At 45.5% G+C, this 16561-nt stretch overlaps 1 protein-coding gene across 2 annotated transcripts in view; it reads right to left on the minus strand.

Moving 5' to 3' along the window:
* Nucleotides 1-16561, minus strand: part of SLC9A7 (solute carrier family 9 member A7) — a 389146-nt gene that overhangs the window by 186103 nt on the left and 186482 nt on the right. For both annotated transcript variants that reach the window (XM_069204294.1, XM_069204295.1), the window contains exons 6-7: nt 7983-8088; nt 6297-6438 (exon numbers count right to left, since the gene is read on the minus strand). In XM_069204294.1, coding sequence (XP_069060395.1) covers nt 6297-6438; nt 7983-8088 — 248 coding nt within the window. The remainder of the gene's footprint in view (nt 1-6296; nt 6439-7982; nt 8089-16561) is intronic.

Raw genomic sequence — 16561 nt, forward strand, 5'->3', positions numbered from 1 at the left:
TACACATTTTGTGTTTTGGGAACCTGCTAGTGTTCTGATCTATTGTGTGTAAACAAAGCCAGCTGTGGGCCAGAGTACAAGATATCTGCAATTCAGGAAGGCGGGAGGTCCCCAGATGGGTATGGCTAGTGCAGCCCTCAAAGTATTTATATCCAAGCTAAGAGGACAGTCAGGAAACCTTAGCACACAGAGGACTAAGTTTTCCCAGCGAGCCTCATTGTGTGCCTCGTTTGTTAGGACTGGACCTTCTGACTGGCTATAACCCCTTGTGCGAGGAGTCTTCACACATGTACTCTGAAGAGGCACTACAGTAATGAACAGCACTGCATTACTGAACAACAAGACACACAGAGAAGCCCCTGCAACTCTTGAATGTTAGGTTCCAGTAAAAAAAAAAAAAAAAAAAAAAAAAAAAACCACACACACACACACGTTAGGTTACTTGTCAGGGCTGCTGGTCTTTCCTTATTTAACCTCATATTTAGTCCGGTACTTCCTGCTGGAGAGAGAATCACATGGTGAGTGGCTAATGTTGGTTTCAGGTGGGGTGTTGGCAAGATGTATATGAGTGGATGTATGTAGTATTGGTATGGTGCAAACCTAGCCCAGTGGAGCACGATGCAGGGTCAAAGGCAAGGACACAGTCAACAAGCGACCTGAAGAGGAACCTGGATTCTGTGAGCAAAAGCGTACTTTTACTGCGTCCTGATTTTCAGTGATCCACCCTTTCGGCATCTAGTAACTTCAGGTGTCGTGTGGTGCAGCTGTAACCTTCATGGCATCACGAAGCTACCTGGCGTGAATGCTTGGTTTCATAAGAAATAAACAAAAATAGACTTTGAGCACTATGGTTGTTCTGCCTAGAATCTTTGGAAGCAGAAAAGCTTCGAGCCAGGCCGTGTCCATGAGCCGAAGGCAGTGCTCTTGTGTCATCTATGGAACTAGGGGAGAGACAGCTTCACTTTGTAGTTTGACTGTCAGTTAGACATTGGCCATGAAGCAGACCTATGTGGCTGCCTAAAAGAATTTCAGGTTAATATACTATTCCCGAGCAGAGACCCTCCTTAATATATTTTCGGATCACAAAGCTATATTACATATGCACGGCATGCAGCTGATCCAAGAGGCAGGGTGAAGAGGTGTCATTTAGAGAGAGGATGTAAACTTACTTTCTGTTCCCTAAGAGACCCTTCAGTGCTCACATTCTCATTAAAGGAATCCATCAGCATTAAACTGGCTTATCACCCACTAGTTAATGCTAGCGATTTATTTCACAGAGGAAGTAATTTGCCACGCTCCACATCATATGTCTTCTTTTAAGCATCTCCCTTCATTTGGGTTGGTCCAGATTAGGCAAACCTGTGCACGAACAGGTATGGATATTCAACTAGATATTCAAATGCATATTCAAATGGATATTCAACCGGATACATTCCAAGAAAAATTGATAGCTTCAAATTCAGCGAGACTCAACATTTGAATACCTTGTGTTAGGCTGTCATTGAATATGTTAAATAAACAAAATGGCAACTTATTGGGCTGTTTTGGATTTGTGGCACAGACACAAAGCTTCAAGATATCACACTGATTGCAAAAAAATAGGAAACATCATAAACTTTACTTTTTATTTTATTCCAGAATCCAATACTAATATATTATCTAAGGCCTTTTCTAATAATATTGTACCTGAAAAGTAATCTATTAGGATCAGAGGTGTTCTATAACAGGAAGCCCAGGCTAACAAACACCTTGATCATAACTGTAGAAGCAGCCCAATCTCTCTACTGTGGCAATAAATCCAGAGAAAGCTTTTAAGAATGTGAGCTGGCAGTATCCTTCATTTTTTTTTAGAAAGAGAGATGTTTAATTACGGTTGGCACCTTTTTCAGAGACCAATACCGTCCACCTGTTAGATTTTTGGAAGAGTCAGGATCCATGACTTTAATAGGAATTTAACTAAAATGAACTGCAATAATGTTTTAAGTGACAACTCTACATCTGTTTACTTAAAAATCAGCCAGGAATCATTTAAACAGCTCTGAAATACTGTTTTAAGTCATTTCTTCTACCATTTGCTTTTTTAAAGTCCATATCGAAAAGTGAAAACATCCCAATCTGCCTGATTTTCCTACTTTATTTGCTGGCCTTCCCATAGAAATTCTGTCCATGCAGGTAAAATAGTGGCTCACTGGCAACCCTATGCGCAATACTGCCGCCACTTGGGTCTAAAAAAGGTCTGTAGTCATACAAACAAAAGGGTGCTAGTAAGCACCCGGAAGTTACGAGAATATTTTGGATAAAATGGGGCGCATGTGCGTTGGAGTAGCGATGCCACAGGACTTTTGTAGGTGGGTGTGTGTGTCTAGAACAGACTATTTCTACTTATTCAAATAGTTTTAAGACCGCAGCATGCAAAGAAAAATAGACCCAGGTCTGCAAGGAGACATAACTATGGTCCTAATACAGTTCTAATATTGCATTCAGTAAAGACATTTTTAAATTTCTACTGCTGGTCAGGTACTATATGTAACATAAACAGAGCAGTGACTGCAAAAAATTATTAATTGTTCCCAATAAAGAGAGAAATACACGTTACAGTGCATGAGCAAGTATGTTCCTAATACAGGAAAAGTGATGAATAGGGCCATTAAAGGAGCAGTCCATGGACTGCTTAAAGGGTACCAACCAATCACATTTGGCAGATTCAGCCAACATTGTAAGATGGAAGTGGCAGGAAAGTGCCCGAGCACAGGAACACTGAGAGCGCCACATACAGAACTGTATTATTACAGACGGAGAAACAAAGGGAAATTGTGAAGTGCCATTTTAAAAAACTAAATAGGAGAGGCAGAGAGTTCAATGACATATAGGGAAAAAGGGTATAAATAGCGCTGTTATGGACCAAAAAGATGAAACAGACTAGCAGTACAATAGAAAAAGTATTCAATAGAAAGAACATATAGCAATAACATCCTCAAACATAACATCTTTCTGCATACGCTAATCAACACAATACATAGCCTAGAAATTTGTGAGAATCATAGAAACTTAGATCCAGGTTTAGGGAGCACTTGTATATCTGGGCATATCTATATAAAGCTAAGACAGCAATTACCTAAAACGTATTATTCAACTTGAAGATGGCAAAAAGGGAACTGTAATGAATCAATGCCCATTGCACAATCTTCCCCAGTCTCCATCCACCTCCACCAAAATCTTTCATACTTGGCTGGACAGCCCCTCGCTTCGTAAACCAACTTCTCTTGCTGGGCGGAGCAGTCTACCCCTCGGTGCCACTTCGCCATCGTGGGGGCAGTCTCCATCTTCCAGTTCGCTGCAATGTCTCTCTTGGCCACCAAGCAGGCCGTACCCACAAATGACCGGTTCGCTCCGCTGGAGCCCACCCCTTCAAGAACTCCCAGTAAAATAGGCAACGGAGCAACCTCAACCTTCACCTGTATAACTCCTGAGATCTCTTTTACCACCGCACACCAGTAAGTGGCTATATGGGGGCAAGTCCACACCATGTGTAAAAAGTCTGCACTAGGGCTTGCACAACAAGGGCAATCAGCCTGGGGCTGGAGGCCCACTCTATGCAACCTGTCAGGAGTGAGGTATGCTGTATGGAGAAAGTAGGTCTGCACTACCCAGAGACGGGAGGTCATGGTAAGTGTCCGCGGGGCCATCAACGCATCTCTCCAGGCCCCATCCTCCATCGGACCCACCCACTGCTCCCATTGCTCTCGGAGCTTATCAAGCTTCTGGGTTGTGTTAGTGACTAATGAGCAATAGATACGCGACATCCCCCCTTTACCCAGAGCACCCATCATTATCTTGGCCTCTACAGGGCTAAACTCAGGGAGAAAAGTCCCTGCCTGAATGTGCGCCTGTAAGACGTGTCTGAGTTGCAGAAACTTATGAAACTGGGACTGATGAAGCTCAAACAGCTGCTGGAGCTCATGGAAGGACCGCATGTGGGAGCCTGCCCAGATATCACCCAGCTGGGAAATACCTATGAGATCCCATTTATGGAACCCCTGGAGCACCGAGACCTCCCCCAGCCATAGTCCTTGCCACAGCGGCGTCTGTTGAGTGAGGCGGCACCACTACCCCGTCGCCCGCAGCGCGACCCCCCACCCCGTTAGCACCACCCCAGTCACCTCCGGGATTTTACGTGGCAGGGGTTCACCGTACAGCATCCCCTGCAGACCATGAAAACTCATTGTCGAGAGTTCCAACTGATACACAGGATCTGACACCCCCCCTCCCCCCCAACCAGTCGTTGACGACCAACAGATGCATCACGAGGTAGTGAAGATAAAGGTTAGACATCACCAACCCCCCCCCCTGTAGATATCACCCTGACAGGTACGGAGAACAAGCCAGGGGCGTGAGCTGTGCCTGAGGAACCGCCGGGCAACCGCCTCCATCTCCCTGAACCACCGCCTGGGAATACGGTAGGAAAAGTTCTGAAGCATATAAAGGAACCGGGGAAGCACCATCATTTTATGTAGCGCAATCCGGCCCAGGATGTTGAGAGGCAGCAACCGCCAACGCTGGAGGTCCTCCCTAACTCTTCCAGTTAAGGGCATAACGTTAAGAGACCATGCCAACTCGGGTAATATCGCTATGTGCACCCTGAGATACCGGAAACTATTGTGTCGGATCGGAATAGCGTTCTGCCAATCATAGCAGTCCCTCAGCGGAACCAAGAGAGATTTACTGGGGTTAACTATTAGTCTGGACGCCTCAGTGAACAGTCCCAAGAGCTGCATCACCCGAGGTCCACTGCTAGCCGGATTAGCTAGGAACACGAGCACATCGTCTGCGTATAACGCAATGTGGTCTTCCCTCCCAGTGGGCCAAGCCCACCCGTCTATCAGGGGGTCCTCCTTTATTAGCTTTGTATACAATTCCATCCCTAGCGTGAATAGACGCGGGGACAGGGGGCAACCCTGGCGGGTTCCCCTGCGGATGGGAAACTGATCCGATACCGCCCGTTCACCTGCACCCGGGCCGTAGGATTAGAGTAGAGGAGCTCCACCAGCACACGGAACCGCGAGCCAAACCCAGCCCTAGTCAGCACCCCTCGAAGGTAGGACCAGTCCACCGTGTCGAACGCCTTCTCGAAATCCACGAGAAGGAGCACCAGCGGAGAGGTCAAGAGGGCCCGGTTGTGCAGAGCCACGTGCAGTCGCCTAATGTAATGCTTAGAACCCCAAGCTGGCATAAAACCACACTGATCCTGGTCTATCAGTGAGGTCAACACTCTCCTCAACCTAGCAGCCAGCACTGTGGACAGTATCTTAATCTCTGTATTCAGAAGTGAGATGGGCCGTACGCCGAGCAACTCCTCGATTGGGGATTCGTCTTAGGAATCACCACAATGGTGGCCTGGTCGCGCCCCAGGGGGGAAACCCTTGGTCTTCTCTGCCTCCTCAAACATGGCAAGCAAATGAGGGGCAAGGGTATCACGAAACCTGCTGTAGAACTCAGCCGGGAACCCATTAGGGTTTGGGGTCTCACCCGTGGCCAACTCGGATATAGCGGCTCCAATCTCCTCAAGGCCTATGGACTTATCGAGGTCCAGTCTGTCCGCCACCGATATTCTTGGGAAGGACACTTCCTTTAACAAAGGGGCCTCCCTCTCCACCTGGAGCCTGGGGCGCTCCTCATATAGCCTTGCGTTGTAGGCAGCAAAACTCTGCCTAATCTCGCAAGGTGATCGGGAAACCGCTCCCGACTCGTCAACGATCTCCAGAAAGACTCTGTCTGCCATCGGGCCAGTTGCAAGCCAGTGCAAAAGCTTGCCATTTTTATCCCCCCATCTGTATACACAGGCCACGGAGGCCCACCACATGTGCTTCGCCATCTCAAGAGTGGCGTGCCCAATCTCTTGCCTGACCAAGGCAAGCTGCCTCATGACAGCGACACTCGTGGCCTCAGTAAGTTGGCCAACCTCTCACTTTTATAGGTTTTATTGACAAATGTAACCCAAATCATTTTTCTTGTTTCATAACCACTTATGCCACTTATTGATGAAGGCCATTCTGGTTCACACACCAAGTATTAATGTTAGGTAAATGATACAAAGTGAACATATAACAAAGCAAGTACTTCAAAGCAGCTGAAACAACAAAATACAAAGAGAAAACCAAATTCCTATCAAGACGAAATATAGAATAAAAAAGGAATTCACACTGGGAAATCACTAGTGATCAAATCAGCAAGTGTCAAAACCAAAAAATGTACTTTGTTAGTTTCAAGCATGCATAAAAACACAGTTAAAAGGATATAAGAGCAGTCACAACTCCTGTAGCTAGTCCCATCGCAAAGGATCCACTGAATATACCGAGGAACACTCCGACCGACTTGAAGAAGGCAGCAGCATCAAATGTATGGCTGTTACCACCCGTGGGCTGATAGGCAACGATTGACCTGAAAACAAGCAGTCTGTCAGATACTTACCCCAACAGTCCAATATGACAGATACAATTTATAGAAAACTGATTTGGGTCGCTAGTGGGGTCAAAAGGAGGCAGCCACAATGTTAATACAGGTTTGGAGGACTGGTTAATCAATTAGAAGTCATAATCAACTTAGTAACAAAACGGGAGGCAGCTGTTCCACACCACTGCCGAACTGAGAATACTAAAATAAAAATGTATGGATGAAATGCAAGCAAGAGTTATAATAGGTGCATTTCGAGCGATTTCCACAATTACAACTGGGCGGTTTTGGCTCATAGACCTTGTGACAAAAACAACAACTATTGAATCCCTTTATTCACAAATTACATCAACACAGAACTTGTTTGAACATGGTGCTGAAATAAATAAATTGAAGGTGGAACTGGTGCAGACTGGAAAAGAACTCTTCTGAGTCTGTTTATGGAGAAAGAGAAAGGTGTGACGTATAGAGGTGTTCACTAATGTTCCATTCAACTGTAGTAAAGAGACCATGGTTCTGAAAATGGTTCTATTCTTTCCCTCCATCAGAAATGGAGACCTTCAATGAAGTCATATCAACAACTCTGACTAAGCCAGTGATGTTATTGGCACTCGTTTTTCTGGCAAAGTTATAATTGGTCCTGGCCTTTGAATTGCTTTATTCACAGGCTATCTCATTTTCCAGGCCAGGTGACATTGAAAAGGCTTGGACAGGATGGGCTGGTTGTGGTCCGGGAGAGGAAAATAAAGAATTTGTACACCTCCTGTTTCTGCATCTAACTTACACTGGGGGAGCGCCTCGATACAGGTGCTGTGAAAGAGGTGTGATTCCTTGTCAGTGAGCTTGCCTTATGCCTTCTGGGTCAATGAACCATATCAGAGGACAGTTGACCCATTAACCATACAACATCCGAGTGGATCAGTGAATAGGGAATAGTGAGCCCAATAACTGAGTGGATCCATACTACAGCAGAATGGATTATTAAATAGAAAAGAGTGGACCTTTAAACTTTACCACAGGACAGTGGATCTCTGAAACATAGTGCAGCAGGGTCGATCAATGAATCTCTATTAACCAATCGACCCTGCTAAGGGTGGGTCCATGAACCATACCTGAGGAGGATGGCTGTGTACCATGCTACGGCAGGGTGAATCAGTTAATAGAGAAGAGTGGGTCCATGTCCCACACCAGAGGAGAACCATGATACAGCAGGGTGGATTGTGAATAGAGAGGAGTGGATCCATGAAACATACCACATGGAGATGGGTCCCTAAGGAATCATCAGGCAAAAGAAGCCTATTTTTAGAGGGAAAAGATTCACAAATGAAGAAGGATGTTGCAGGCTCATAACGTCTTGCAACAAAAAATTACTAACACAAAATTTAATTTTATCAAAGCATTGTTTAATGTCAGCGAGGGGCTCAAGGATAGCAGGGTCAATGTGCATTCACAATTCCCAGTCGTTTTTCTACCCACATCTGAGTTTACACACTAGTGGCATTCTGTTAGGTAATAAGAAAGTAGGTACTTACGAAGACAGCACAATTGCCACAGCGTCATTAAGAACACTTTCGCCAAAGAGAAGGGCATAGAGATCCACATCAGCATGGAGATCATTGAATATCGCCAGCACTGTCACTGCAAAAGTAATACAAACATTAAACTATCTGGCTGAAAAAAAACACCTTGCACGTGTCAGACTCAATACGTCCTCAACATTGTATTTCCAACAAAACAGTAATCATGGTTTCATGTTGTGCCACAGTTCATAAACATCACCTTCTGGGAGAAAGGCTTCATAAGAAAGTTAAGTTGCCATAGCTTGTTCAATAACCAGACACATTTGCATGTTGTATTACAATGAATAAAAAAGTGGGTTAAACAGATAAAGTTACTGTTAGAAACTGGGTCTCCAGCTGGCAGTGTTGGTACCCTGTCCAAGTAGGGACCCTCACTCTAGTCAGGGTAAGAGAGATAGACAGCTCAGATAATTCCTGCTCACCCCCTTGGTAGCTTGGCACAAGCAGTCGTTTATCTCTGAGGCAATGTGTCAAGTATTTGTAAACAAGCACAAGGTAACACAATGAAAACACCACAAAAGTACTCAACACCAGTTTAGAACAATAGCCAATATTTATCTGAATAAAACAAGACCAAAATGACAAAAATCCAACATACACAAGCAAAGATACGATACATAGCACTTAGAAATAGAAACGCTCCAATTGTGGTTATCACGGCGTCATGCCGGAGTAGTTCTCAATAGTCCGGGGTCACTCGCGAGGGAGTGTGGCATCAGTTCACAGAGTCATCCGGACCCCCAGGCACAGTACCTTTGAAAACAAAGAAACAAAGTCACTGCACGGAGTCGGGAGGTGAGGTGAGGCATTGCAGGAACCGGTGTAGCATTGGTTACTTACTGCTGCCAGGGAGGTGAGGCGTCGGTTACTTACTGCTAGGAAGGGGAGGTGAGGCGTTGGTTCCTTACGGTTACAGGGGAGGTGAGGCGATGACAGTGAGTGAGGCGCTAGTGCCTTACGACCCGGCGGGGTTGAAGAATCCACCTGTTAATACGCGGTGATGTGACATCACTGTGTCGTCGTCATGCCACAGACGTCGGTGACACGGCACTCGGAACTCACCATGTTGCTGGACTTCAGAGGCGGTGCACCAGGCATCAGGCCTGCTGCTTTGAACAGGGTCGTTGCACTTCAGCGGGGACCACAACTTCAGTTTGCAAGCAGAGGCACAGAGTTGTGCAGCAACGCCAGCAAGTGCCTGGTTCTCCTTGATTTTAGGCCAGCTTTCACTCCGAAGTGCCCAGGAACTGGACTGAGCACCATTTGGCAAGTCAGGGTACCCAGGTGCTGGCAGGTGAAGTCTTCGCTGTCTCTGAGACTTCTTCACAGGAGGCATGCTCAGTCTAAGGCCTTGGAGAAACTTCACAAGCAGGATACACAGCCAAATCCAGTTGTTGTCCTCTCCAAAGCAGAAGCAGCAACTGCAGGCCACCCCAGCAAAGCACACACAGCAAAGGGGCAGTACTCCTCTTCAAAGCTCTTCAGCTCTTCTACTTGGCAAGGGTTCCTCTTGATTTAAAAGTGTTTTGAAGTGGTGGGGTCAGCAGTTCAATACTTATACTCATTTCTGCTTTTGAAGTAGGCAAACTTCAAAGGAAAGTCTTTCTAGTGCACAAGACCCTGCCTCTCCCTGTCCTGGCCCCAGACATACTCCAGGGGGTTGGAGACTGCTTTGTGTAAGGACAGGTACAGCCCTATTCAGGTGCAAGTGTCAGCTCCTCCCTCCTACTGTAGCCCAGGAGGATTCATCAGGATTTGCAGAACACACCTCAGCTCCTTTTGTGTGACTGTCTAGAGTGAATTCACAAACAGCCCAACTGTCAGTTTCACCCAGACGTGTCTTCAGTAGCCAAGCATTAGCACAGAATGGTTAAGCATGAAAATGCCCACTTTCTAAAAGTGGCATTTTCAAACAGACAATCTAAAAACAAACTTTACTAAAAGATGTATTTTTAAATTGTGAGTTCAGAGACCCCAAACTCCATATCCCTATCTGCTCCTGATTGGAAATTACACTTAAAGGCATTTAAAGGCAATCCCCATGTTAACCTATGAAAGAGATAGGCCTTGCAATAGTGAAAGCAGAATTTAGCAGTATTTCACTATCAGGACATGTAAAACACAGTAGTACAGGTTTTACCTTTTAAGCACACTGCACCCTGCCCATGCGGATGCCTTGGGCCTACCTTAGGGGTGACTTACTTGTAGCAAAAGGGAGGTTTTGGGTATGGCAAATGGGTGCACTTACCAGTTCGAACTGGCAGTAAAAACTGCACACACAGACACTGCAGTGGCAGGTCTGAGACATGTTTACAGGGCTACTTATGTGGGTGGCACAATCAGTGCTACAGGCCCACTAGTAGCATTTGATTTACAGGCCCTGGGCACACATAGGGCACTTTACTAGGGATTTACTGTTAAATCAAATACGCCAATCAAGGATAACCAATCACTAATACAATTAAGACAGGGAGCACTTGCACTTTATCACTGGTAAGCAGTGGTAAAGAGCCCAGAGTCCTAAAACCAGAAAACCACAAAGTTCAGCAGTGGATCATAACTGGAGGTCAGAAGCCAAAAAGACAGGGGAAACCGCACCAAGAGCTGACAGGTCTAATAGTTACTTAAAATCATAGCAATAGGAACTGAACAGTTCTGCCTACATGCTGAATCCCAGACCACCTTTAAAATAAATGATATATTATTACAAATATACACAAATATACACATATTTTCTTATTTAAAGAGGAAATTAAACTGTACAAAATCACTAATGTGCGAGAAAGCGACATACGCAATCCTTGACAAATCTTTTTTAAAATTAAAAAAAGAAAAGGTGGGTGATGTAGCTACAAAGGTAGAAGCTTCTTGTTCTGCCTTTCCCTTAGTCTCTTGCATTTAATATTTTCAAAGCTGCCCCCTATGTCTCTGCCCCCCCAACAAGTTTAATAACTTAAATTTTTTTTACACCATACTGCTATTCCATGATACTAGATCTCTTTCTTCATTTATTTATCTCATGCTAGAAATTTCTCTTGTACAATGAGCACTGGCATCAATTACCATAAGATCGAACTAGTGCCTCGCATGATTTCCACTTGTTTGAGAACCTTTGCCTCTTCCTTGGATTGCTCTTCCTTTAGCTCTTTGCTTTAGCTCTTTGCTCCCTTCTTAAAGGATTTCTTCTGTTACATTAAGAGTAGGAGGCTGTTAGTTAATTAAGCCAGAAGCTCAATCCTATGTGTGTCTGCACTCTCTATTTATTCTACATATCACAAATGTGTTCCAAGGTATTGCCACTTCTCTCATCGTGTGACTTTGAAAGGGGTACTGTGTTTAAGAACTGTGGCCAGATTTCACAGTGAGCGGGATGCTGGTCCCTAAATTAGCTACAAGCGTAAAGAAATAATCAGGTGTTTTTGCAAGCCAACTTATGCTCCTTTGCTAGATAACAGCCCATTGTAGGAGGCTGGACTGGCTTGTAGTGAGTACCAAGGGGTACTTGCACCTTGCACTAGGCCCAGTTATCCCTTATTAGTGTATAGGGTGTCTAGCAGCGTAGGCTGATAGATAATGGTAGCTTAGCAGAGCAGCTTAGGGTGAACTAGGAGACGTGTGAAGCTACTACAGTACCACTTAGTGTCATATGCACAATATCATAAGAAAACACAATACACAGTTATACTAAAAATAAAGGTACTTTATTTTTATGACAATATGCCAAAGTATCTTAGAGTGTACCCTCAGTGAGAGGATAGGAAATATACACAAGATATATATACACAATAGCAAAAATATGCAGTATAGTCTTAGAAAACAGTGCAAACAATGTATAGTTACAATAGGATGCAATGGGGAAACATAGGGATAGGGGCAACACAAACCATATTCTCCAAAAGTGGAATGCGAACCACGAATGGACCCCAAACCTATGTGACCTTGTAGAGGGTCGCTGGGACTATTAGAAAATAGTGAGAGTTAGCAAAATAACCCTCCCCAAGACCCTGAAAAGTGAGTGCAAAGTGCACTAAAGTTCCCCTAAGGACAAAGTAGTCGTGTTAGAGGAATAATGCAGGAAAGACACAAACCAGCAATGCAACAACTGTGGATTTCCAATCTAGGGTACCTGTGGAACAAGGGGACCAAGTCCAAAAGTCACAAGCAAGTCGGAGATGGGCAGATGCCCAGGAAATGCCAGCTGCGGGTGCAAAGAAGCTTCGACTGCACAGAAGAAGCTGAGGTTTCTGCAGGAACGAAAAGGGCTAGAGACTTCCCCTTTGGTGGACGGATCCCTCTCGCCGTGGAGAGTTGTGCAGAAGTGTTTTCCCGCCGAAAGGACGCTAACAAGCCTTGCTAGCTGCAAATCGTGCAGTTAGCGTTTTTGGACGCTGCTGGGGCCCAGGAGGGACCAGGAGGTCGCAAATTGGACCTGAAGAGAGAGGGGACGTCGAGCAAGACAAAGAGCCCTCACTGAAGCAGGTAGCACCCGGGGAAGTGCCAGAAACAGGCACTACGAGGATGCGTGAAACGGTGCTCGCCGAAGTTGCACAAAGGAGTCCCACGTCGCCGGAGACCAACTTAGAAAGTCGTGCAATGCAGGTTAGAGTGCCGTGGACCCAGGCTTGGCTGTGCACAAAGGATTTCCGCCGGAAGTGCACAGGGGCCGGAGTAGCTGCAAAGTCGCGGTTCCCAGCAATGCAGCCCAGCGAGGTGAGGCAAGGACTTACCTCCACCAAACTTGGGCTGAAGAGTCACTGGACTGTGGGGGTCACTTGGACAGCGTCGCTGGATTCGAGGGACCTCGCTCGTCGTGCTGAGAGGAGACCCAAGGGACCGGTAATGCAGCTTTTTGGTGCCTGCGGTTGCAGGGGGAAGATTCCGTCGACCCACGGGAGATTTCTTCGGAGCTTCTGGTGCAGAGAGGAGGCAGGCTACCCCCACAGCATGCACAAGCAGGAAAACAGTCGAGAAGGCGGCAGGATCAGCGTTACAGAGTTGCAGTAGTCGTCTTTGCTACTATGTTGCAGGTTTGCAGGCTTCCAGCGCGGTCAGCGGTCGTTTCCTTATCAGAAGGTGAAGAGAGAGATGCAGAGGAACTCGGCTGAGCTCATGCAGTCGTTATCTAAAGTTTCCCCAGAGAGAGAGACCCTAAATAGCCAGAAAAGAGGGTTTGGCTACCTAGGAGAGAGGATAGGCTACTAACACCTGAAGGAGCCTATCAGAAGGAGTCTCTGACGTCACCTGGTGGCACTGGCCACTCAGAGCAGTCCAGTGTGCCAGCAGCACCTCTGTATCCAAGATGGCAGAGGTCTGGAGCACACTGGAGGAGCTCTGGACACCTCCCAGGGGAGGTGCAGGTCAGGGGAGTGGTCACTCCCCTTTCCTTTGTCCAGTTTCGCGCCAGAGCAGGGGCTAAGGGGTCCCTGAACCGGTGTAGACTGGCTTATGCAGAATTGGGCACATCTGTGCCCAACAAAGCATTTCCAGAGGCTGGGGGAGGCTACTCCTCCCCTGCCTTCACACCATTTTCCAAAGGGAGAGGGTGTCACACCCTCTCTCAGAGGAAGTTCTTTGTTCTGCCATCCTGGGCCAGGCCTGGCTGGACCCCAGGAGGGCAGCTGCCTGTCTGAGGGGTTGGCAGCAGCAGCAGCTGCAGTGAAACCCCAGGAAGGGCAGTTTGGCAGTACCAGGGTCTGTGCTACAGACCACTGGGATCATGGGATTGTGCCAACTATGCCAGGATGGTATAGAGGGGGCAATTCCATGATCATAGACATGTTACATGGCCATATTCGGAGTTACCATGGTGAAGCTACATATAGGTAGTGACCTATATGTAGTGCACGCGTGTAATGGTGTCCCCGCACTCACAAAGTTCAGGGAATTGGCTCTGAACAATATGGGGGCACCTTAGCTAGTGCCAGGGTGCCCTCACACTAAGTAACTTTGCACCTAACCTTTACCAGGTAAAGGTTAGACATATAGGTGACTTATAAGTTACTTAAGTGCAGTGTAAAATGGCTGTGAAATAACGTGGACGTTATTTCACTCAGGCTGCAGTGGCAGGCCTGTGTAAGAATTGTCAGAGCTCCCTATGGGTGGCAAAAGAAATGCTGCAGCCCATAGGGATCTCCTGGAACCCCAATACCCTGGGTACCTCAGTACCATATACTAGGGAATTATAAGGGTGTTCCAGTAAGCCAATGTAAATTGGTAAAAATGGTCACTAGCCTGTTAGTGACAATTTGGAAAGAAATGAGAGAGCATAACCACTGAGGTTCTGATTAGCAGAGCCTCAGTGAGACAGTTAGTCACTACACAGGTAACACATTCAGGCACACTTATGAGCACTGGGGCCCTGGGTTACCAGGGTCCCAGTGACACATACAACTAAAACAACATATATACAGTGAAAAATGGGGGTAACATGCCAGGCAAGATGGTACTTTCCTACACCCATTTTCTACTCAGAAGGAATCTTAATTTATATATTATGTGACAAAGTAAATGCAGCGTTCTCAACTCTCACAGAGATTTTGATGATACTACTAGATGAATGGTTACCAGGCACAAGAAACTGTACAAATCCCACCTTCTCCTCTCAGAAGCGCCCAAGTTTACTGCAGTTTTGCAAGCAACGGGCGTCTCATAGTTCATCCCTTCTGTTATCTTCGCACCAATTTCAATCTCACCAATGTATCAACAAAGTAGTTAACAATATTGGACTCAACTAACCTCCCTCACAAATATATCCATCAAACAAGCCAAAGTCCCAACAGATTTCAAGAGAGCCACTGTCTCTCAGCTACTCTAGAACAGTAATGCTGCTGATGCTGCACCATACACTATCACTTCCACCTGGAGGTGCCCAAATCTTGGAGAAGGCCTTTCATTTTCAGCTGGACAAATTTGTTGAGGACTCTGAGGATTTGGACCCTGCTCAGTCAAGATTTTGCATGTACATGGAATGGAGTCAGTCATTGCGGTCGGGTTGGATGATCTACACATATTACTTAAAGGAGGGGGAGGGCAGTATTGATGTTAGTACACCTTTTTGATGCATTCAATAGGATGATCTAAACCACCTTGGTAACAAATTGGAGGCAGCGGGCATAAAAGATCATGCTTCGAAACAGCAATGCAATTATCCGCTGGTAGATTCCAGGCAGCCTCTTTACTCCTTACAATCTGCCTTCCATTACCGGTCTTGCATAGTTCCTCATGCTGCCTTGAGGTCAATATTGTTTAATGTATACATAGGTCCTCTGATTTGTTCTTCTAAATGTACCTTCTACACATAAATTATCTTATAATAATTACATATCAGCAGTGATTCAACCATAATTCAGCTTCAAGCTTGTCTCACTGCTGTTGCCTAGATACCTCCATTTCGTTGAAACTTAACGAAGATAAAACAAAGCTTTGGTTCATGGGAGTGCCACCAATATCTGGATTGACAACTGGTGGCCTAAACCTGGGTTAAAGTTTCTACCCATTTCCATAATTAGAACCCTTTGATTTATTTTGGATTATGATCTCTGCAGACTTACTCAGATCAAAAGACTTGCATCGACACACATTAGACTCTTTACAACAATGAGGAATGTTACCCAAGCTACCGTGACTCAGCAAAGATCCCTTGAACAGGATACCATTTTGATGATTTATATTTTGGTAATTCATTGTACCTCGCCTTGACCAGATTACGCCAAAAGAGACATCATCTGATTCTGAAAATAACCTCAAGACTGATTTGTGGTCTCCCATTTGGGTAAACTATTAGCCTGATTTAGAGTTTGCCAGACGAGTACTCCATCCAAACAAGACGGATATTCCTGCCAGCCCGTATTAAAAATTTGCATTACACCCTAATGCACTTGTAAAAAAGGCAGAAAGGATATTCAACACAGTTGTGACGGAACACCTGTCCATCAAACTCTAAATCAGGCCCTATATTGGCTTCCACTCAAAAGTTGGATTTTTTTTTTAATCCTTCTTTATTTGTCACTGTGCTCTTGCCAAGACAGATGGTCTGTTTCTCCATCAACAGTTTACTCGGCATGTATTTGCGAAGGCCCTAATATTAGCCTCTACTCCACTGCTGAAAGTTATTTTTCTGGAGCATTGCCAAAAGGATGGGTGCTCTTTTTCGGCTGCATCATCCTAGTAGCCATCTTTCTTTCAGTAAGTAGCTGAAGACATGCTTAGCTGGAATTGCTTATCCTAGGCATCCCCCTGCAACACTTACACCATCTGTGAATATCAAATAAGACCTAATCCAACCAAAACACATTATGATTTGCCTGTGAAGTAACCTGATGCTTCATTGTATGTATACAACACTTTACTACACAAATAAATATGATGTAAATATGGCCATAGCTTGCAGAGGTAAACCTGTGCTAAACCTGCAGATATTTTTATCAATCAATGTCAAGCTGGAATGCTTTACCAGTCTCATTATTTACTCAATAAAACCCTGGGTAATACGTTATGCCCTTGGCAACCCATGTGCTCAAAATGATATACAT

This window comes from Pleurodeles waltl, chromosome 8, assembly GCF_031143425.1.
Source record: "Pleurodeles waltl isolate 20211129_DDA chromosome 8, aPleWal1.hap1.20221129, whole genome shotgun sequence".
Taxonomy (NCBI): Eukaryota; Metazoa; Chordata; class Amphibia; order Caudata; family Salamandridae; genus Pleurodeles; species Pleurodeles waltl.